This window comes from Anoplophora glabripennis, unplaced genomic scaffold (genome assembly GCF_000390285.2).
Source record: "Anoplophora glabripennis isolate ALB-LARVAE unplaced genomic scaffold, Agla_2.0 scaffold819, whole genome shotgun sequence".
NCBI lineage: Eukaryota > Metazoa > Arthropoda > Insecta > Coleoptera > Cerambycidae > Anoplophora > Anoplophora glabripennis.
The window spans coordinates 100,878-123,312 of record NW_019416922.1 but is presented as its reverse complement, the minus strand read 5'-3'; the positions used below and the strand labels follow the sequence as shown (position 1 = coordinate 123,312).

General features: G+C 33.8%; 1 protein-coding gene across 2 annotated transcripts; it reads left to right on the top strand.

The window, feature by feature from the left end:
* Positions 1–6,587: 6,587 nt before the first annotated feature.
* LOC108913833 lies at positions 6,588–15,805 on the top strand. Of its 2 annotated transcripts, XM_018719472.2 has the most exons (5): positions 6,588–6,649; positions 8,476–8,771; positions 9,700–9,869; positions 15,291–15,457; positions 15,546–15,805. In XM_018719472.2, exons 2-5 carry the CDS (start codon positions 8,585–8,587, stop codon positions 15,751–15,753), a joined length of 732 nt encoding a protein of 243 aa, XP_018574988.1. In that variant the 5' UTR covers positions 6,588–6,649; positions 8,476–8,584; the 3' UTR covers positions 15,754–15,805. The 2 variants fall into 2 exon arrangements, with proteins under 2 accessions (XP_018574988.1, XP_018574987.1); XM_018719471.1 differs by lacking the exon at positions 6,588–6,649 and having other exon boundaries at positions 8,475–8,771.
* The last annotated feature ends 6,630 nt before the right edge of the window (positions 15,806–22,435 follow it).

The following is a 22,435-nucleotide window of genomic DNA, read 5'->3' as shown; positions in this document are numbered from 1 at the left end:
TTAAATAAATAATTAAACTTAATGGCATCTTAAAATTTTAAAGGCCCACATGGCTTACGGGTCCTTTTACAATGCGGTCTTAGCAGTTGAAATCAATCAACTATCAGTAGAATTACATTGTGAAATGGCTGCTGTGGATTGCGGAATATTAGAATTTTGACGGTTTACAGATCTCCTGATGGTGATTTTGAGGTATTTTAGAGATATTGAATGCAGCGTTGAGTACCTTCGTAAAGGCGAAAAAATTTTTGTTTATATCTGGTGACTCGTTCATTTTCATGACAAAAAAAATAAACATGCCTTACTATTGATAAATGTGTTTAAAACGTATGGCTTAATATTGACTTATCTAGGTGCCAGTAGAAATAATTATTCGTATTATTTTCTTGGAAAAAGTTGGCGGACGCATTAGTACACGTCACTGTGTAAAACCTGGAGGTTTTCATCAAATGAGCTGATTAATTTATAAGGAAAATGCAATAAAACGTAAAAACAAGCCCAAATATCTCCTAAACGGCTGCTACTATTAAAAAACACCAAGAAACATTTTTCATACAGTACCTGAATGTAAAATTATTTCTTCTATTTTTTTTCTTGGGAAAATGAGGCGGCAGCTCTAGTAGCACGCCACCGCTTAAAGCCATAAGGTTAATATTACATACAATAAAAGGTGAATATGCTGTAGTAAATTTCATTCAATTCCGTCAGCGCATTATGAATATATAGTAGAAAAAATATATATTTTTGTAAACTTTAACACCCTGTATATCGAATACCGAGTCCCGCAGGAATAAGTTTATAAAGCAAGCACTACTTATTTTTTGGTAATGAATCTAGACCTGCAGTTTCTGTATTTAAAGTGAAATTACTCTGTACAATCACAATCTGGATAATGGGAAAGGTAAAATTAAAAAACTGATTGTGAATTTCTATTTTTAAGATTAAGATTCACCACTGTAACATGTATAGTCTTTTCTATGAGCTCTGATATGAATGATATTTGATAAAACGGCGATATTAGTATAAATACATGTTGTCGTATTCCACCCTTCGAGTGAGTTTCAGGATTTCAGAACACTCAGTATATTCCTAGACGCCGTCTTGTACCTACGGATATACCTGAGACAGTTGAATTGGGAAGGAGGCAAATTCGTCTACCTTTCCAATCCAAACCGAAAACTCGCCACGGTTGCAAAACTAATCGCCGTCGGCCGGGCAAATCAAAAAAGCCTCCACGGTATCAGTTCAGACATCGAACTCGATACCGTCTGGGAACGATTTCCGCGACTCTGCACCCTAGTACGGACGTCGCCCCATAACATGACATCGATCCTCTTGGCGATAGCGCCTCCAAGACCAATTTCACCGATGTTTCCAATGTCATCTATATTGCGGCCGATCTCGCCTGGGTCTGCCATCCCGGCGCTCAATATCCCCTGCAGCGACTCTCACAACCTGCAGACGAACTACGGCACTCTTCAGGGCAATATTTGGAAACAACCATCTAAATTTTTACTAACCTTTCGAATTGGTCCAAGGACGCTATCGTCAATAATTCGAAAAGTTATTGAGCGATTGGTGCCAAAATTTAATGCAGCACTCCTCAAGTCACTGTCATTATCCCCTTAAAGTCGGATGAGCCAAAACGCCGTTATACGGGGAAACGCGGATTTTACGTTTTCCGCGTTTTTAGCCGTTCTACTCATTCGATCTCGGCCGAACCTCAAAACCACACTAGAGCATCCCTTATCATATCCAAATTCGAGCCGAATCGTGCGACTACTAACGGCCAGCTAAGCCATCATAGGATTCCACGTTTTCCTAGCTGCCGCCGAAAGTGTCCGCGCGATCTCGGCCGAACCCTCCAACCACGGCACTACTTCGTGCCGTGCATCACCAGTCCACTGTTGAATCAGATCCATGCAGTATTAAGACCTCCGTAAGCCCTTTTACGAAGATGGGGAAAATTTCACCGATGTTTCCAATTTCCCCGTATTTGGGCTGAAAGAACCGTCTTCCGAAGGTCCCACCGCTCTGTCGGTCGAATACGATGCTCGGTAGCCTAAGCCGAGACCGCGGGTAGAGTTTTCTCAAAATGGGAGAAAACTCCAAAATCCCCGATGCCGACATCAACTATCTGGAGAGGCCAGAGGGGAACGAGATCCGACGTCGACGACGGCGACGGGCGCTTTTTACTGGAAATTTTGGCGGACGATTCACGAGCGTTCCGCCAAAAGTATGGAGATCAGAGAAAAGCGATCGAACGTCTACTTCCAGTTTGCAGTACTTCAGTGGGAGTGCATAGCGTGATTGAAGCGATACAGAGCAATATGTAACAATAAATATTCTATGGTAAATGTCTTGTCTGTGTTAATTAAGAGCACTTATTGTCTGTTAATTCTGTTCAATAAATCTTTTAACATATCTTCCACGGTTTGATTGGAAAAACCCTGTCATCAAACTCAAGAACTTTTGGAGCTCACAGTCTCGCTTCACGAGGCTTCCGTCAAGGCTGCCATACCTTCGACGAGGCAATTTATAGTGCTTAGCAACCACTACTCGCTTCACGAGACATACCACCCGAGGTAGCCTAATCTGAGGTGAAGACCCTGTTCGATAGCCCCCTGCATCGAAACAGTGGTAAACTCCAGGCTCCTTTTCTGAGACCTGCGATATCCTCCGAGACTGACCACCTCCGATGAAGATCCTGTTCGATAGCCTCCTGCATCGAAACAGTGATACACCAGGCTCCTTCAGAGACCTGCGTACCGCCCGAGGTAGCCCAACCTGAGGCGAAGATCCTGTTCGATAGCCCCCTGCATCGAAACAGCGATACATTTCAGGCTCCTTTAGAGACCTGCGTACCGTCCGAGGCTGAGAACCTCCGACGAAGACCCTGACTCCGATTGTGCCGGCTCCATCGAGAGACCCGCACCTCGGTACAGCGGTACCCACATAGGCTCCTACGAGTCCTATCATTCAGACTCTATGTAAATCCGAGGCAACTTTCCTCGTCAAATCTCTAGGCGGTCACTCGTCGAGGCAACCTTCCTCGTCATACCCCTACGAGGCATTTTCTTTGCGACCTACGGGTCCAAAGCAATAGTACTCACGTCATTGCGGCGGCGTACTCCAAATTTAGCAGAAGTTGTCCTTGCTTCTCAGGGCTTCTTCGTACGGGGTAAGATGTATCCCTGCGACGCGACATCCAGTGCTACGAAGATTGGTGTCCTCGAAGGTACAACAAATAAATCAGATCGTGATTCTATGATCAAGACTGAGCTGGACGAGACCTCATCACCCTCAAACGCTATCTCGGTGCTCCGTGAAGAGTCTGAGGATCCGAAGGTGGTAGCTCGTGGAAGCACGCGGTACGGCGACGCCACAGTGCCGTACAGGCTGAGGTCCGCAGCTGCGCGAGTTACCGATACCACCTCGAGTATCCCTCAAGACGTGCCTATGGAAACGAGTAGCTCTCAAGAGTTGCCACGAAGTGGGTCAACCACAAATACTCGGGGCGAGGTTATACCTACGCACCAACTGGTAGGGTCCGGGGAATCCCATGAGCCTGACCACACTTCGCGGTCCGGCCCCGATGTCGGCCTACCTCCGATATCGAGTGTCCCGGGACATGGAACCGTTGGTACCGGCGATACAGTACAATCAGCATTTTTACGAAATGGTACCCAGCGGGAGTAATGTGCATCTCGTTCGGGTGCCATAACATGCGAAAACCCCTTAGCCGACTTCGTCGTAGGTGACGTAGCCGACTCTTTCTATCTAAGCAATTTTGGTACATCGCCCGTCCACTCTCATGATTTCCCCCGAACATTCGATCACCGCCTAAGTGGTCCTTATTTAGAAAGTCTAACCCGACACGGCGCTCGACGTGGTGCTCGAACATCGTCTTCGAGATCTCCCCCACGAGCTCGTGTCCTAGACACAATGTCTGTAGGTCATATCCACCACAAGCTACAGTTGTTCGAGAATATAGCGCGACCTGGCGTCCAAAGTGACGATCCATTTGAACTTCTGGTGTCTCCACCGCGGACCCAGGTCGAGGAAACCAATACTTCCAATCATAGTTCACGACATGGCGCTCGACGCGGGGCTCGGAGCTCTGCTTCGACGTCTTCGCGACGTGCCCAGGTTGGCGAATCACCCCAAAATTCTCAATTATTAGGCACTTCAAATCATAAACCACGACATGGCGCCCAACGTGGGGCTCGATTAGAACTACCGATGTCCTCACCGAGGACCCATGTCGATGTTACAAACAATTCCGATCATAGATTACGACAATGTAAAGTTATGCCATAAAGTTGATTGTTACTTCAAGTCATATTTATAAATGAGTTAAATATATCGTATCTACGTATTGTGTTTTATTTATTTTTGTATAAAGTACTTATATTTACATAAATGGTGCAATTTAGTATTAACGATAAAAACAATTATCAAATATTCTACATAAAATATTAAATAAATGTAACTGTTTAGTGCATAGCGTCTTCTGCTTCACATGGATGGTCGACCAGAAAGTTTTTTTGAAACTCGAAATATATTCGGACTTGGAATACGACAACACATCAAAAATTCTTATTCTCTATTATAAAAATTTTATTCATTTTTATTTCGCTGTTATTTACAACTCGTCCACCAATCATCTACTAAATCCAATACGTCTAACCTGTGATGGATTGGTCATTAGGGATATTTTTGGTGGATTTTCACACATGTTTATATCATCAATCGATAGTCGTGCATCATTTTGATGAATTTACAAACAAATAAAATTTGTTTCAAGTAACAGGATTTACAGCACAAATTACCACTATCCAGAGTGTCCCAGTTTTAATATATCAATATATTTAATATTTTGTAAGTTTACCACTTACGTAGATATTCTGGTGTGCTTCAAGAATCCAAAAATGAACTACTATTTATTAACGATTTGCCCCTAAAATCATCTAAGATCTATCCTGTTCTTTTGGCGATGATTTAAAACTTTTTTTTAAATATATATTTTATTGATGATTGGTACTCGTAGGTAGCCAATTAATTTATCAATGTAAAATTTGTTCATTTACATTCAACCTCTTTTATTTAACTATAATCATAACGCTACAGCTCTCAAACTATGAATTAATGAAATTATGAATGAAAATGTTTCTATTTCTTCATCTTTCAACGATGTTGTTGCCCTATAATGTCTATTTTTCTCTAATTCAATTGAAACTGGAATATTCGATAGCATAAAACTATTCTAAAGGTATTCTTAAGATATGATATACCCCTATGTCCCAGAGATGTACGGTTTTGGCTATGCCATAGAATGTTCAAGAGAATGTTACAAATAAGGATGTTTTTCAGATATCTTACCATATGTCCTAGATACCTATCGTTTGAACAATATACAGGGTGATTCATTAACAATGGGAAAATCGAAAGCTGAAGATACTACACGTGAAATGGTGACCATTGGCGCAAACATGCCTTCTCCGAAAGTTGATAGTTTCGGAAATACAGGGCGTTGAAACTTTGAAAATTGAAAATTTTAAATAGTTTTTTTGCGATTATTCTGAAAATATGTAGGTTAGGAACTTGAAAATTTGTGAAACTATATTTTTTTAAGCGACGAATAAAATGCTTGTTGCAATTTCAGCGTTGCTAATAGAGGACGACTAATTTTAGCGAAACTTTAGTTAATAACTTTTTAGCCTGTATATCTAACATGAAACTTGTTAATTAATTACGACAATTAACAATAAAACAAATGAAATACGTAATAATGATTTAAAGTAATTGTTCGAAGAATACACCTTTACACAACGTTTACTGAGACAACTCTTCACGCGAACCAATAGATTTTTTGTGAACTATATCTTTCATTCGGGACCAAATAGAAAAATCAAAAGGATTGAAGTCCGGACTTCTGGGTGGCCAAGCAAAAATGTTTCCACAGCTTGACAGCTGAAAGAAGTTCCACTTTGTTTAAGAAGAGACATGTGGTTCATGCACGACGGAGCTCCACCACATTTTTCTCGGCCAGTGCGTGCATATTCAGATGCAATTTTTCCAAATCGCTGGATTGGCCATGTAAGCATTTTTGCTTGGCCACCCATTATTATAAATTTATTATTTATAACATTACGTTTTTGAACAAAAATTGTTCTAGGTCCAAAACGTCTCATTTCCGACTAGGGGTTTATATAAAAAAATTTTCTTCCGCAATGTCTTTTATAACGCTCTCAAGTTTGGCAAAACCTTTTTGCGAAACATCCCTGTATATATGAAAAATACATGTTAATTACTTTTAAGTAATTTTGCATATAGACACTTCTAATCTAATCTACTAATTGTAAGTGCCGAGTTCAATATAATATATTTTTTTTATTGGAGATAAAAAAAGTGTATATTTAATTAGTGGTAACTAAAAAATAAAAGTAATTTTAAAGATAAAATTAATTACAATAATTATTGTGCAATAGGTCAATCATTAATATATAAATAAGGCTAGACTTCATAATAATTATAACTTTTCATTACTAGTGCGTTAACATATCATAATTGATATAATAAATCCATTTTAAGACAGATTTTTGGAAAAAAGTAGATTCGTAAAAGTAGTGACAATTTTTATTTATAGGTAAGCTGTATTATAATATTTTTGCATGAAATATATATGTATGTAGGTGTGTCAATAATAAATTAATGTGCTGTTTTTTTAATTTATTTAATTAATTATTTATTATTATACATGGAGTTGGTTGCTCTTAGGTTTTTAGTGTGACTTGTACAAAATAATCTATTTTATTTGAAAAATAATCTTTGAAAAAGTTCCCGATCGGGAGCGAAACGTTAGAATTTAATAAAAAATTATTGCTACTGTTTTTTATCATTTTGACCAACGGTCAAACTAGAACCTGATACCTAAGAAAAATAATACCCAATTAGAAGACAAAAGGTTCAAGAAGTTTTCCATATTATATATAAATAATTTAAAATGGATTTTTATTTTTTAAGTAAGCTTTGATTTTAATTTCCAGGTATTGATAATAGTCAAATGTACTTTACTTAATAATGTTGTAGGAAATAACTATTATGTGGGCTACATGCTCCCAATATCTAGTATAAAACTAAAATTATTCGTCCCCGTTTGTAACTTATTAGTTCTCATTAGTATCTCACAAGTGTGACAATCTACGATTTGGTTGTCTATCTGCCAACAAGTCATGCTTTGATAGTACCTACAGATTAGCAGGTCACTGCTTACCAGTAGGTACAAAGTAACACTGTGCAAGTAGGCATTGAGTAGCAATGGCATTTAATGTACAGGGTGTTAAAAAAAGTGTAAAATATTTCAGGAGGTAATAGTATGAACTAAAATAAGCAGAAAAGTCTTAATAAACATGGGTCCGCAAAGTAACGGTTGCGGAGATATGGACCACTATTCGTTTTTAAAACATTTTATTTTATTAGGAATAAATCGACAAAGGAAGCTTTTAACAAACACACAGTGCCCTCCGTCCATTTCCAAGCAGGCACGATATCTTCGTCTCAACGATATTCGAACTCTTTCGAAAACATCCTCCTTAGTTTGGATTTCTTGACACTTTTGATTAATCCGTAGCTGCAGCTCTTCCAGGCTATTTACAGGAGTACCATGCACTAATGTCGTCAAATATCCCCAAACAAAGAAATCTAGAGGGTTCATATCAGGCGATCTTGGAGGCCATAAAACAGGTCCGGCCCTTCCTACCCATCTATGTGGAAAAGTTTGGTGTAAATGCTCTCTAACGGCCATGGAAAAATGAGCTGGGGCCTGTACTCATTGCACATGGTATGGATAAAGCAGTTGCTCGTGAAGGATTCTCCAAACAAGAGGACCACAAATTCCTACCTCGACTGATATTCTCCGCACACTCGTACCTGGATTCTGCTCTACCAGTGCTAGAATTTCTTCTTCTGCTCTGGGAGTGGATACCGACCTCGGTCTTTCGGATAAATGGCACTGTTTGCTCAAGGAACCGGTATCACGCAATTTTTGGTGAATTCTTCCAAACATGCGTTGTGAAGGAATCTGGCGATTTGGATAAGTGTCAACATAAAGACGTCGCGCTTCGGTGGCGTTCCCATTAGCACGACCATACATGAAATGCATGTCTGTTAATTCTGCGTTAGAGTAACCAGCCATAGCGAAAGAAAACTTGTGCACTGAGAACTACTGTCAAATATGTACTGTTTATTTCACTAAACATCAACACAAGAAAATACACAACGTTTTTGCAAAATAAAAAAAGGGCCCATGTTTATTGAGACTTTTCTGCTTATTTTGGTTCATACTATTACCTCCTTAAATATTTTACACTCTTTTTTTAACACCCTGTATATCACTTTTTAGGTTATATCTGACTCACACTTAACAGTAAAACATTTTCATAAACACATAAACAAATTTCTTTGATTTTTTAGATCCTATAAATACTACCTGTTGTTAATATTAACCCGTATAGCGCAACTAAATACAAGTGATTATATAAAGCAGTTAGTTGCAAAAACAAGTAATTATCTTCTTCATAATATGACTAACTGGAAACGGCCAGAAAATGTTCCATTTCCATCTATTTGGAGAACTTTTGAAAGAAAGGACTCTGCTGGAATTACCCGAAAATATTGGGTTCAGGATTTGACGCCTGAATATGAAGATATTTTTGTAGATAACTCGATAAAGGTTTTTTTAAAGGACGAACCTATATGCAAATATTCAAGTAAGTAATGTGAAAATTAAAAAAGTACCTTCAGTCATTTTTAGCGTAATAATGGGATCAAGACATTGGATGTACCTTCAATCTTTTTTAATAGCAGGAACATATTTTTTTGCTGATTATGGCACATTATTTGATTGGGGTAACCAAAACTTGTGAGAGAAAAAGTAAATCTTACTCTCGGCAACATGTGAACAAAGAATATTATTTATTTATTAAAGATAATTTTTCAAATATTAAAAAAATTCTGTTAAAAAATTTTCAATTCAATTCAATTTATTACAAACATGGGACACATGTAATATAATCATACATATACATATATACACGTACATAACCTAAACCTAACAAATAATCAATCAAATGAGTCACCTAGGCTTAGGTTGTTCTATGCATACATCTCAAATATGTATAAAATAACCTAATACGATATAATATGAGAGCAGTGATGAGAGACTGACAAATTAATCTTTCGTAGCTAGTACGTAATCAATTTTGTTATTTATGTATTATAAACTATTTTAAAATTATCGTATTTTTTTATATGTGGGGACAGATAATTCTTAATTCTCATTTCATTTAAAACAAATTAAAAAAATTTAAAATAAAAACGAATACCAGCTCTCTCTCTCTTGTAGCTTAAAAGTAAGTATAGTGGAAAATGTTCATTGTGACTTCTTGAATATCGAATTGAAGATACTGATACTCTAGGTTTAAAACATTGAATTTATTGCGTTGACATCTAATAATCATAATCAAAATTAACATTCTATTGATACATGTCTACTAATGTGAAATTCTTCTAATTGAATCCATATTTTCTATTGGAAAGGAATTATGAAGAACCAAAATTTCAATAATTTGTTTAAATACTATCAAAAAGTGAAATGTAAATAAATATTGATATAGGGCATTATTTTATCCATTTCAGATTTTGTGGAAGATCCACAGGCAGTGCAAGAATTTGCAGATTTATGGAGATATGCCTTTAGTCACAAATTGGGTATTATTTGCCTAACAGAAGATGAAAGTGGCAAAATAGAATTTGTAGGGGGTAATATGACTACCATAAGTGAAAATGGTGAAACAAGTGATTCAGAGGTGAGTCCTAAATCACTTTTAATTTACAATGTATTCTTCTTTCTACTTCAAAGTCTTCGCTCGGGCGAGTTTTCACAGTCGCAGGGTCTGCTATTATGAAAATATTTAGATTTAATATATACAAAATGTTCATATTTCTGAATTCTTCCAATTTCTCAATAATGTTAGTACTCGACTCGAAATAAAAAAGTTTCAAACGAATTACCGATTGTATTTGTAGTCATCCAAAAAGCGTGCATCATATAGGTATGTTTCTACATTTTTTTTTTTTTTTGGAAAATAAAAACAATTACAGCAATTCCTTGTGTCTGTTCAGACTGTACAAATATGACTAAATTCTAAAATATCTAAAAAAATCAATATACAAATTTTCCGTTCAAAATTAAAAGATCTTTTCTTTTGTGAGAATATTTTTGCGTGTTGGTCTTTGTCGTGATTAAATTATAACAAGTAATGCACCAATAAACTTGGAATTAAAAATATGTATTTCAAGAGACCAATTTTTTAAAAATTTTGTTGATGAGAGTAAGTCGAAATGTGAAACGTCAGACAGCAAAACAAGCATTTTCAAGAGAAAGCGCTGAAAAGATTATCTCGTTCTTCTTTTTGCTAGCTCTATAAAATATAACAGAAAACGGTAAAATAGATAATTATTTTTTTCAAAATCCCACATACATCGTATATCAGACATATTTAACAAAGTGCAAGTTTTACCACGCCAAACGTATTTGCGCGAACCATATTTTTGGCTCGCAAACCATGTCCTTCGGTTTGTACGACCATCCACACGCACGTACAGGCGTTTCACTATATTTTGACTTACCTTTAACTTTTTATTTATATTTTTAGAATTATAAAAAAATGTGAAATACAATAGTTGCACGATTTTTTATGAAGTTTCCGAAAATTAGAGTAGCAAATGAAGTCCAAACAAAATGGCCGCGGATATTAACTTTGTTAATTTAAATGGAGCACCCTGTATATTTTTTCATATTTGGATAGAACTTTTCCTATTATCGAGCACAGTCGTATCTATAGGGTTTGTTGGGCCCATCTCTATAGTGAATCACCCTGTACTTCTCGTTATGCGGCGGCTACACGACAGAGACTTGCCTGCACGGTATGGTTTGCGCAATAAACACGGAATACTGTGTTGGCCACACGATGCAGGTAAGACCGTGCAGGCAGCAATCAGTACGTTTCTCAGGAATATGTATCCAAGCGAAGAATTTTTGGTATTAGCCTCTTTCTATTTTATATTAGTAAAAAAAAATAATAAATAGACGTCATTGTTCAAGATGGTCAAAAAATGGCTTCTGAACAGAAATATACATTCACATGTAAATTTAATGGAGGATTTGAGAGAAGATCCCGACGATTGGCGTAATTATATGAGAATGGATGAAATGGCGTATACTGAATTACTAGGATTGGTGATCCCTTCATCAACCGACAAAATACTGTAATGCGCGAATCTATGTACAATGATGGGCAACTTAAAGTCCCCATCAGTTTGGTCGCTCTCATTCTATCGCACCCCACCACAAATAATTACGGAATGTTTCGGACTGAGAGTGGGGTGTGGAGATATACTACACCGTGGCACCAAAAACTCTGATAGTACAATAGGGTAAGTAATAATTATTAGTCTGATACCAGTTGCATTTGATATTTTTGAAAATTATTATTTTAGTGATTTGTAATGTAACATTTCCTTGGTTAGTTAAATCAGAATATTGAAAAAATTTATAAAAATAAAATGTTAAAAACCATTTACTCTTTTAACCATTGTTCACAACATTCACATACCTGCATATTTAATTTTTTTTCCTTTACTGGGGATATTCATTTATAAATATTGTCGTAAATTGAATACATACAGGGCGGGCCAATAGTGATTATATTACTCCTATGCCATGCGGATAGAAAATATTTTTTTGAGGCATTGAGAGGCGCCTTAAGGGGGACATTTTTAAAATGTTATGAAGTATACAGGGTGTTTCGGAAGGCCGCATCAAACATGGTTTTTAAACGCAATGGCCCCTTCTTTATATTTCATATTTTAATCATGATAATGAAATAATGATATATTTACAGGTATATACAAAGACTTTCAGATAAAATAAATAATGTTTTCGAAAATGAATCAATTATATACTACCTAAATTGCAAATAAAAACATAACATTTATTAATAATTTATACACCATAAACGTAAAAGATAAAGATGATTTTCTTAAAAAAGAAGCAATGTTGTTTATATTATACCACTTTGTTGTGTATTACAGTATGTAGATCAAACATCTCAACATCTAAATTCATTCATCATCTGCTATCTCTCTAACTATAAAACTAATATTAAAAATAATAAATGTAATTGTGCTTGGTGCATAAACAGCTAATATTTTTCAATTAATTTAGCTGTTAGTTATTAATAAAATAATGACACTTTTTTTATTCGATGTAAATAAAAACACATTTTTAACGAAGTATATACATAGATATATATTTTTTTAAAGAAAACAAATATTTAAACGAATCGATAATAAGTCGGTTGAAATTAGTAAATTAATCCCTGCAACTATTGAGTCATATTAGGCTGTTTGCAAATAAACTCAGTGATGTTTTACGAGCAACAGCAAAAAATCGAACAAAGTACCTGCGGGAACAATTGAAATTCACTTATGCGCGCATGCGCATGCGTTCTAAACTTCGAAGCACCTGCGGGAACAATTGAAATTCACGCATGCGCGCACGCGCATGCGTTCTAAAACTTCTAAATGCTACTACCATTTATTAGCCATTAGACAATACGTATTTGTCTATTACACGTGTTTCTGTCTAGATTGAGTTTTTTTATACAAATTTAAATTGTTGGTCAAATGGTAGTAGCATTTAGAACGCATGCGTGAATTTCAATTGTTCCCGCAAGTGCTTCGTTCGATTTTTTGCTGTTGCTCGTAAAACATCACTGAGTACTGAGCTTATTTGCAAACAGCCTAATATAACTCAATAGTTGCAGGGATTAATTTACTGATTTCAACCGACTTATTATCGTTCATTGCAATGGTCAGCTTAATTTTGAGTAAATTATAAACTTCATTAATTTGTGAATTTATATTATTATGATTATTATTATCTTTTATTATTATTATCGTCATTGTTAGTGTTACTGTTATTATTATATTCTTTTCGTTTAAATATTTATTTTCATTAAAAAAATATATATCTGTGTAGGTATATATTTTGTTAAAAACGTGTTTTTATTTACATCGAATACCAGTCATTGTTAATAACTAATATATCTAAATTAATTGAAAACTATTAGCTATTTATGCGCCAAGCACAATTACGTTTATTATTTTTGGTGGGGCGCGAGAGAATGAGAGCGACCCAACTAGTGGGGACATTAAGTTGCCCATCACTGTACATATGTACAGTGTGTTTCACTTAAAGTCGGGACACCTCCGTATTTAGGAAAAAGGCCTACTTTTTGATATTATACTTTTTGACATGTGATCTTTTCTACGGCCTACAATCATTAAGAAAAGACCCTCAAAAATTAAAAAACATATTAGGCATTTTTTTAAGAAAGAAATGGATAGCATTTTCGATTTGATCACACCTCAAAACTCTAAATACAAAATTTCATTATTATAGCTTTTACAGGGTGTTCACAAAATAGGTGCAAACTTCGAAAAATTCCACGTATTGCAGAGTATCCTGTATTAAGAGTGGAAAATATTTTCAAGATATTTTTCATAATTTTATTAACCGAAAGTATATCCATGCAGTTTCATTGATTTCACTCATACAGGATGCTCACAATAAGACAAGCAAATTATATATATATATTTTTTATTATACCAGAAATGAGTTTCACAACAAAATAATATTTAAATATTACTGTTTCCTGTTAGTCCACATAATTTGGTATGCACTGTTCAATTCGTCTCATCTTATTTCTAATAACTTTCCTCAACTGATGTGGTGTTATTTGTCGACATGTTTGTCTATTACATAAAAATCAAGTGGCGTCAAGTCTGCAGCTCTTGACGGCCACTCAGCTAACGAACTGTTGCGACCTATCCACTTTCTCGGGTAATACTCATTCAACCAATGACGTACTTACTATTACCGCATTATGAATAAGTACTCCATATAATTGAAGGTAGAGGTTCTGTCTTACATGATGAGGAAATACATGTACTGAACCCCAGAAATCATTGTTTAAAAAATTCATAAAAATCTCGCGTTTAGTTTAACGCAAAAAAGAAGGGCCTAATTATTTGATCACATAAAATCCTACAAAACACGTTAAATTTTTAATTAAGATTTATGTAATATAATTAGACAAGCATGTCGACAAATAACACTGCATCAGTTGACAAAAGTTATTAAAAATAAGAGGAGACGAATTGAAAAGTGCATGATGGACTAATAGAAAATAGTAATACATATTTAAATATTATTTCGTTGTGAAACTCATTTCTGGTACTTATAATAAAAAATATAGATAATTTGGCTGTCCTATTGTGAGCATCCTGTATGAGTGAAATCAATGAAACTGCATGGATATACCTTCGGTTAATAAAATTATGAAAAAATACCTTGAAAATATTTTTCACTGTTAATACAGGACACTTTGCAATAAGTGAAATGTTTCGAAGTTTGCACCTATTTTGTGAACACCCTGTAAAAGCTATAATAATGAAACTTTGTATTTAGGGTTTTGAGGTGTGATCAAATCGAAAATGCTATCCATTTTTTCTTAAAAAAATGCCTAATATGTTTTTTAATTTTTGAGGGTATTTTCTTAATGATATTAGGCCGTAGAAAAGATCACATGTCAAAAAATATAATATTAAAAATTAGGCCTTTGTGAGTACTACCACATAAAAAAAAGAATTTTGGAAATCGGCCAACGCCATCCTAAATACGGAGGTGTCCCGACTTTAAGTGAAACACACTGTATATATCTCCTCATGAAAGATTGAGTTGGTACTCTCAGATATTTGGCTACAGGGAGATCATATAGAGATTTAAGGTTTTCTGCCGCAATTTCTCTTAACTGAACACCGTGCGCCGTCCACACGCTCAAATTTTACCGTGCAAACCGAATTTGCACAAACAAAATCTTCAGCAAGTCGAAGTTTACGCAAGCCGCGCTTTTCAGTTTGTGCGAGATAACGTTTTGCCGGCCACACGTACGGGCTTCCCGATACAAACTGGTTTGTGCAGGCAAGCGCGCGGTAAAGCCTGTATGTGTGGCCGGCCCATTACAAACCGGTTTGTGCAAATAATCATTTGGTAAAGCCTGTACGTGTGGTAGGCCCATAAGACGATAATGTATCAATTATATCAGAATCATACTTATGAAATAATAAGTATTAGACACTAACAACTACCTGTCTTATTTTAGGGCAAATCTGAAACATATAGAAAAGGGTTATCAGTAATTATATACGTATCGAAAAAGAGGGATATATTCAGTGAATTAAATATTAACGAATATCTAACTGCTTTTGGTTTATACGTTCTGCCAAAATTTAGAGGGCAAGGAATAGGTACAGAAATTTTGAGAGCCAGGTAGGAAATCATGAAACAAATAATTTAGAAAATTGATTTATTAGTATTTTTGGTGTTATACCTAATTAAATTAGCATTTTATTTTTAGGCGTGAGTTATGTTTAGCGGTTGGAATCAAAACGTCAGCCACCGTATTTACATCTATTATATCCCAAAAGAATGCTAAGCAGGCAGGGTTTAAAGAGTTTGTTGAAATAGATTATGATAATCTGGAAAAGATCAACCCCATCTGGAATTTTCCCGGAATGACTTCCTTTACCAAATCTATAAAAAATATGTACATACAATATTCCTGAGATGTTATTAGTCTTTAAGAAAATCTGTTTATAATGCCTATTAAATGGTTAAATAAAGCAATTAAAATTTTTGTAGATACGGGTCCTTTTACAATGCAATCTTAACGGTTCAGAACCAAAAAGGTGAAGCCTAACTGACTTTAAACTATATCGATTTGACTGTTTAACGTTTTTATCATTAAGATTTTGTCATAAATTATTTTAGAAATATTATGATGACATAAACTTAATACTGCAAAGCTTAACAATGGAAGGCAAGAGTGAAGTTCAATTTGTTAGTCAAAGGCTTTGTCATTTTGGTGTTGTTCAAAAAAATTATAATTATAACATTATCAAACAAATAGCAATATTTAAAAGAAAGTTCCTAGTAATTCCATAACTAACTTTTAAGCAAAGTGTACAAAGCATATTTGAACATTACTAAGAAAGATTTTGAACGTTTTGAACAATTACCTCGTAAATAAAAGTTGTAGAGGCACACAAAAAAAAAATTATTTCAAGACCCAGAGGGTAGACCCCCCCCTTCCCCTCCGTTTTTAGGGTCGCTGAAACCGAATGACCATTAAAAAAAATTAACTAGCTATTTCCCCGTTACCACCCCCATACACCTCTTTCTGGGAGTTTAAATGTCAATTCTCATACAAAATCGAGTAGGGTCAGTATTCCTTTGTTTTCTGGGCCAATAAGAACGAAGAAGTCTACCAAAAATGAATAAGACCCCCACGTTACCCCCTAACGTCACTTTACCACCCCCATGCACCCCTTTATGCGAATTGAAGTGTCAATTTTCATACAAAGTCGACAGCGTGTCCCTGAAAAGTATGGACAACGCTTGACCACAGGTTCCTTGGATGAAAATAAGACTATTTAGCCTAACTTACCTATATACCAAAGTGGACGCCTACTGAGATATTAAAGATCTAGAGATCTATATTAAATATAGAATAGATAACCTATTTTTTTCAAATAATTTGAAAACTATTGGCGTATCATTTTTTTCTTTAAAAATATCTAAAGACGTGCCTGTGCGCACGGCACTGGTGAAATTAAAAACAATATTTTTATCGTAAAACATGTATTGTTGTTAATTGTCAAAGCTTGTAAAATTTCATTAATATTCTGAGCGGTTTCCGCAATATTTATAAATTTTAATTTTTTTATTATAACTTTATCACCCTGTAGATCAGAAACTAAGCGTTTTCGGAATATGGTATATTAAGAAAATATATCACACATCACTTACACTATAACCTCCTGCAAGCAATGCATCGACTTTCCAAACACCCTGTATATTTGTATATTTTTAACATTGGTATTTATCGAATTTAATTATTATCAGTTTGTTTTGTTTTAATTTAATCTAAATTTGATAATAATGACGTAGTGAATGAATGATAAGAACAAATATCAAATAAATATTCTATGTAAAATATTAAATAAATGTAACTGTTTAGTGTTTAGCGTCTTTTGCTTCACATGGATGGTCGACCAGAAAGTTTTTTTGAAACTCGAAATATATTCGGGACTTGGAATATAGTCCAGACGGTATCTGTTTCAAAAAGCCATATTTGGGTGAATCGTATATCCACGGAGATTTTTAGCTTTTTGGCTTTCGAATATCACTAGAAATTAAAATTTTTCTATGCGCATAAAAAAAACGTGGGCTTAACTTTTGGCGGCACGATATGTTAAAAAATTCGAAAAATGTCATGTTTTTCTTCCTATTTAATTATGTATCTTTTCAAGAGTTGATTTTAGGCGAAAATGGAAGAGGAAAAAAATGTTTGTAATTAATTTTTTTTACAAAACATGACTAGTTACAAATCGAATGAATCATGATTATTATGGTAAAAATCGAAAAAATCGCAAAAATGGGGTTAAAAAACAATATTTTTTAGGGAATTTTGCATAATAATTTTATAATTCAGATTTTGAAAAAAAAATTGCAAATTTTCAAAATTTTGCACAGCAAAAACCAAGGCCCTTAGATACTTGAAAATTTATTCACATATAGAAGGGCTCTCAAGCTTTCAAACGCTCTTTCAAAAATTCGAATCCGTCAATTAGGAGAGCTCTGGCGCTTGTTTAAACATTGGTCGAATTTTTGTACTTATAAACAATTAGAATAACTGTGAATATTCACTCAAATCAAATTTTTTAAAGCTGGTTTTAAAAGTTATCGGATAGACGTTTCTTTAAAAAAAAACAGATCGATTTGTCAATTAGCTACGTAGTTATGATCAAAGTTAACCGTCATTTACACTATTTTTTATTTAATTTTTATCTTAAAAGGAATTTTAATAATACTGCCATATTTAACTTTTCCAATGCCCTGCAAAATGAGGATTGGCAAAGTTTATACAACTTACACCAGATAAATGATGCATTCTCATTTTTTTATAATATATTTTTATACTATTTCAACCTCAATTTTCCAGTTAGAAGATATTGCAGCAATATACCTGTGAATAAAAAATGGATTAACGATAGTGTGAGAGCTTCTAGTTTGTATTTGAGAAATATTTATATATTACAAAAAACTTATCCGGTATTAATACCTTTTTACAAAATACAGAAAAAGAAACATCAGCACCTGGTTGAACAAACTAAACGAGCTTATTATCAAAATAAAATTATTTTCTCAGACAATAGATCAATTTCTACTTGGAAGGTTGTATCTGAACTTAGTAATAAAAATAAAGTTTACCCTAAAACTGAAATCACTATTGACGATGTTTCCTATAGAGAACCTGGGCTGGTGGCATCACTATTCAATGATTTTTTTGTAAATGCACCACAAAAGATTATTAGAGAAATACCCAGTACGATAAATAATTCCAGTTTTATTTCTTTGAAGGAAAACAACAATTCTCTTTATTTAAACCCCTACACTGCTGATGAAATTCTTAACTTATTGACAATAAAATTAAAAAATAAAAACTCATCTGGTGCTGATGATGTACCAATGTTCTTAATAAGACGTGTTATCGGTTGCATAATACAACCAATTACCTACCTACCTTGTTAACTTGTCCTTCGAATGTGGTACCTTTCCAGATGTTTTAAAATCTGGGAAAATTGTTCCTATTTTCAAGGAAGGAAATACCTCTTGTATAGAGAATTATAGACCTGTTACTCAGCCTGTTGTCTTTTCAAAAATATTTGAATATTGTTTTTTAAACCGATTAATAACCTTTTTAGAAAAATTTAACATTCTCTCAGTTAATCAACACGGTTTTTGCAAGGGAAGATCAACGGATACCGCTATGCATTCATTTTTGGAACGCGTCTACCATTTTCTTGACGTTGGTGAGTATCCAGTGGGTATCTTCTGTGATCTCAGTAAAGCTTTTGATTGTGCTGACCAGAAAAAATTAATATCTAAATTGTATGCATATGGTATTCGAGGCTTAGCTCTGGGCTGGGTAAAAACTTTTCTTGAAAATAGGACTCAATATGTTTCTATTAATAATAATAACTCTGAGTCACACCAAGTAAAACAAGGTGTCCCACAGGGCTCTGTTCAAGGTCCAGTGCTTTATCTATTGTATGCGAATGAGATAGATTCTCTCTCGAGTAGTACGCATTTTACAATTTATGCTGATGACACCTCCCTTATTACATCTAATATCAATGAGAATGCATTAGAAGCTGACTGTAATAGTTTATTAAGTAATTTGACAGAGTGGTTCTACCAAAATTCTCAACACATCAATATAAACAAAACCAAAATTTTGAGATTTCATGGTACTCAAAAAATTTGTAATAACCTTAATTTTACACCAAACAATGTTTGTTTGACTTCCAATGATGAAACAGTTAAATTTTTAGGTCTAAATATTGATAAAAACTTAAATTGGAAAACTCATTGTGAAATACTGTTGAGTAAACTATCTTCTTTCGCATACCTCTTTCGTAATTTAAGGACAGTACTTGATCAGGAACAGCTTGTGTGCGTATATTGCGTTCAAGTTTATTCTCGACTCAGATATGGTCTTTGTTTTTGGGGAAGTTCTACACTTTCCTCACAAGTTTTCATTGCCCAGAAAAGAATAATGAGATGTATGGTTAGGGTCACAAGTAATTATTCGTGTATAAATATTTTTAAGAGCCTTAATATTTTAACTTTACCCCTGTATGTTTGTCATTGAGTTGTGTTTGTATGTTTTCCAAAATATAAATAAATTTACATTAAATAGTTCGGTTCATCAGTGTAATACAAGGCAAAGTAAATAATTTCATGTTCCAGTTACTAGAAAAAAAGTAATTTTAAACTCTCCTAATTATTTAGGATTAAAAATGTATAATAAACTGCCTGACGAAATAAAAACGATTAATAATGTATTTGTATATAAGGGTGCATTAAAAGCGTATTTACTTGATAAGTGTTATTATTTTGTATCAGAATTTTTAACAGGTGTATCTTAGTGTGTAAGTATTTATGACAATTCCTATACATGTAATATGTCGAACGGAAATAAATTATTATTATTGTTATTGTTATTGTTATTCTTATTATTATTATCATTATCATTATCATTATCATTATCATTATCATTATTATTATTATTATTATTAAATTTGAAGAAAATCGTACGGGTGGTGGTGGTGGGGAAAACAGAGAACGCGGCCGCTTCGGCCTGCTCGAAATTGAATCGGCGAGTTCAAAACCGCGATGCGCTTAAAAATGTTTAATATCTCACCTTCTAGAGGTCCGATTTTGATGATTTTTTTTTAATTTTAGCATATTTTCAAATGCCTATCGTTAATATTTATTGGTCTTTCAACAGTCCGATAATTATTTATCTATAACTTCCTTTACTTATCAACTTTATATTTCTATTGTATCAAAGGTAAGTGCATAAACTTATATACTGTTTATCAAAGATCAAAATCAAATTTATGTAAATATTCTGAAATTGTTTAAACAACAATTATTTTCAAAATATGACGAAATTTAGTAATATAATGAGTTAATTTCTCATTTGCTTATATTTTAAACAATAAATAATATTTGAATTATACTTTAATCACAAAAAAAATTAATATTAAAAAAATATTCTTTCTTTCATTTCAATATATTATTTCGTATTCGAAAAATACGACCTTGAAAAAAATATAGATACACGTATATACCGTTAGGAAAAGAATCTTTACAACCTGTATACACAGTGTTTAATTTTTTTTAAATCTGACATAGGCCAACTTTTTTATTTGAAGTAATAGACTAGTACTTCCAAATGCAAAGTTGTAGGAAATAACTTGATTAAGAAAAATTTACAAATAATTTTTTCCGTTATTGCCAATTAGAAAAATATAGTTTTAGTAGCTACTGCAGAAATCTGGCACGTAACTAATTGACCAATCGATTTGTTTTTTTTTAAAGAAGCGTCTTTCCTAGAACTTTTAAAACCTGCTTTAAAAAATTTGATTTGATTGAATATTAACAAAGTTATTCTAATTGTTTATAGTATAAAAATTCGACCAATGTTTAAACAAGCGCCAGAGCTCTCCTAATTGACGGATTCGAATTTTCCAAAAAGCGTTTGAAAGCTTGAGAGCCCTTCTATATGTGATTAAATTTTCAAGTATCTAAGGGCCTTGGATTTTGCTGTGCAAAATTTTGAAAATTTGCAATTTTTTTTTCAAAATCTGGATTGCAAAATTATTATGCAAAATCTATCGAACCGATTTTGATGAAATTTGGTGTGATGATTCTATATATCATGAAGTTTTCTTGAGCCAAGGTCCTATAAAGGTCCTATACCCAATTTAAAACCCTAAAAAAATTCCCTAAAAGGTATTGTTTTTTAACCCCATTTTTGCGGTTTTTTCCATAATAATTATGATTCATTCGATTTGTAACTAGTCATGTTTTGTAAAAAATTTAATTACAAACATTTTTTCCTCTTCCATTTTCGCCTAAAATCAACTCCTGAGAAGATACATAATTAAATAGGAAAAAAATATGACATTTTTCGAATTTTTTTAACATATTGTGCCGCTAGTTAAGCTCACGTTTTTTTTATGCGCATAGAAAAATGTTCATTTCTAGTGATATTTGAAATCCAAAAAGCCAAAAATCTCCGTGGATATACGATTCACCCAAACCAAAACAGATACCGCCTAGTCTAATACGACACACATCAAAAATTACTATTCTCTATTATAAATATTTTATTCATTTTTATTTCGATGTCTTTACAACTCGTCCACCAACCGTCTACTAAAACCAATACGTCTAACCTATGATGGATTGGTCATCGGGGATATTTTTGGTTGATTTTCACACATGTTTATATCACCAATCGACAGTCGTGCATCATTTTGATGATTTTACAAACACATCAAATTTGTTTCAAGTAATAGGATTCAGCACAAATTACTACTATCCAGAGTGTCCCAGTTTTAGTGTATCAATATATTAAATATGTAGATATTTTGTAAGTTTGATTTTACATTTATCACTTATGTAGATACTTCTGGTGTGCCTCAAGAATTCGAAAATAGACTACTTCTTTTTATTTATTAACGATTTGCCCCTAAAATCATCTAAGATCTGTTTTTTTTGCCGATGATTTGATCAATGTAAAATTTGTTCATTTACATTCAACCTCTTTTATTTAATAACGCTACAGCTCTCAAACGATGAATTAATGAAAATATGGATGAAAATTTTTCT

Bases quoted from the DNA above. Each gene is read 5' to 3' on its own strand.
- LOC108913833 (XM_018719472.2), top strand. From the start codon at position 8,585: ATGACTAACTGGAAACGGCCAGAAAATGTTCCATTTCCATCTATTTGG. The intron at 8,772-9,699 runs GTAAGTAATGTG...TATCCATTTCAG, and splicing joins ACCTATATGCAAATATTCAA to ATTTTGTGGAAGATCCACAG. The intron at 9,870-15,290 runs GTGAGTCCTAAA...GTCTTATTTTAG, and splicing joins GTGAAACAAGTGATTCAGAG to GGCAAATCTGAAACATATAG.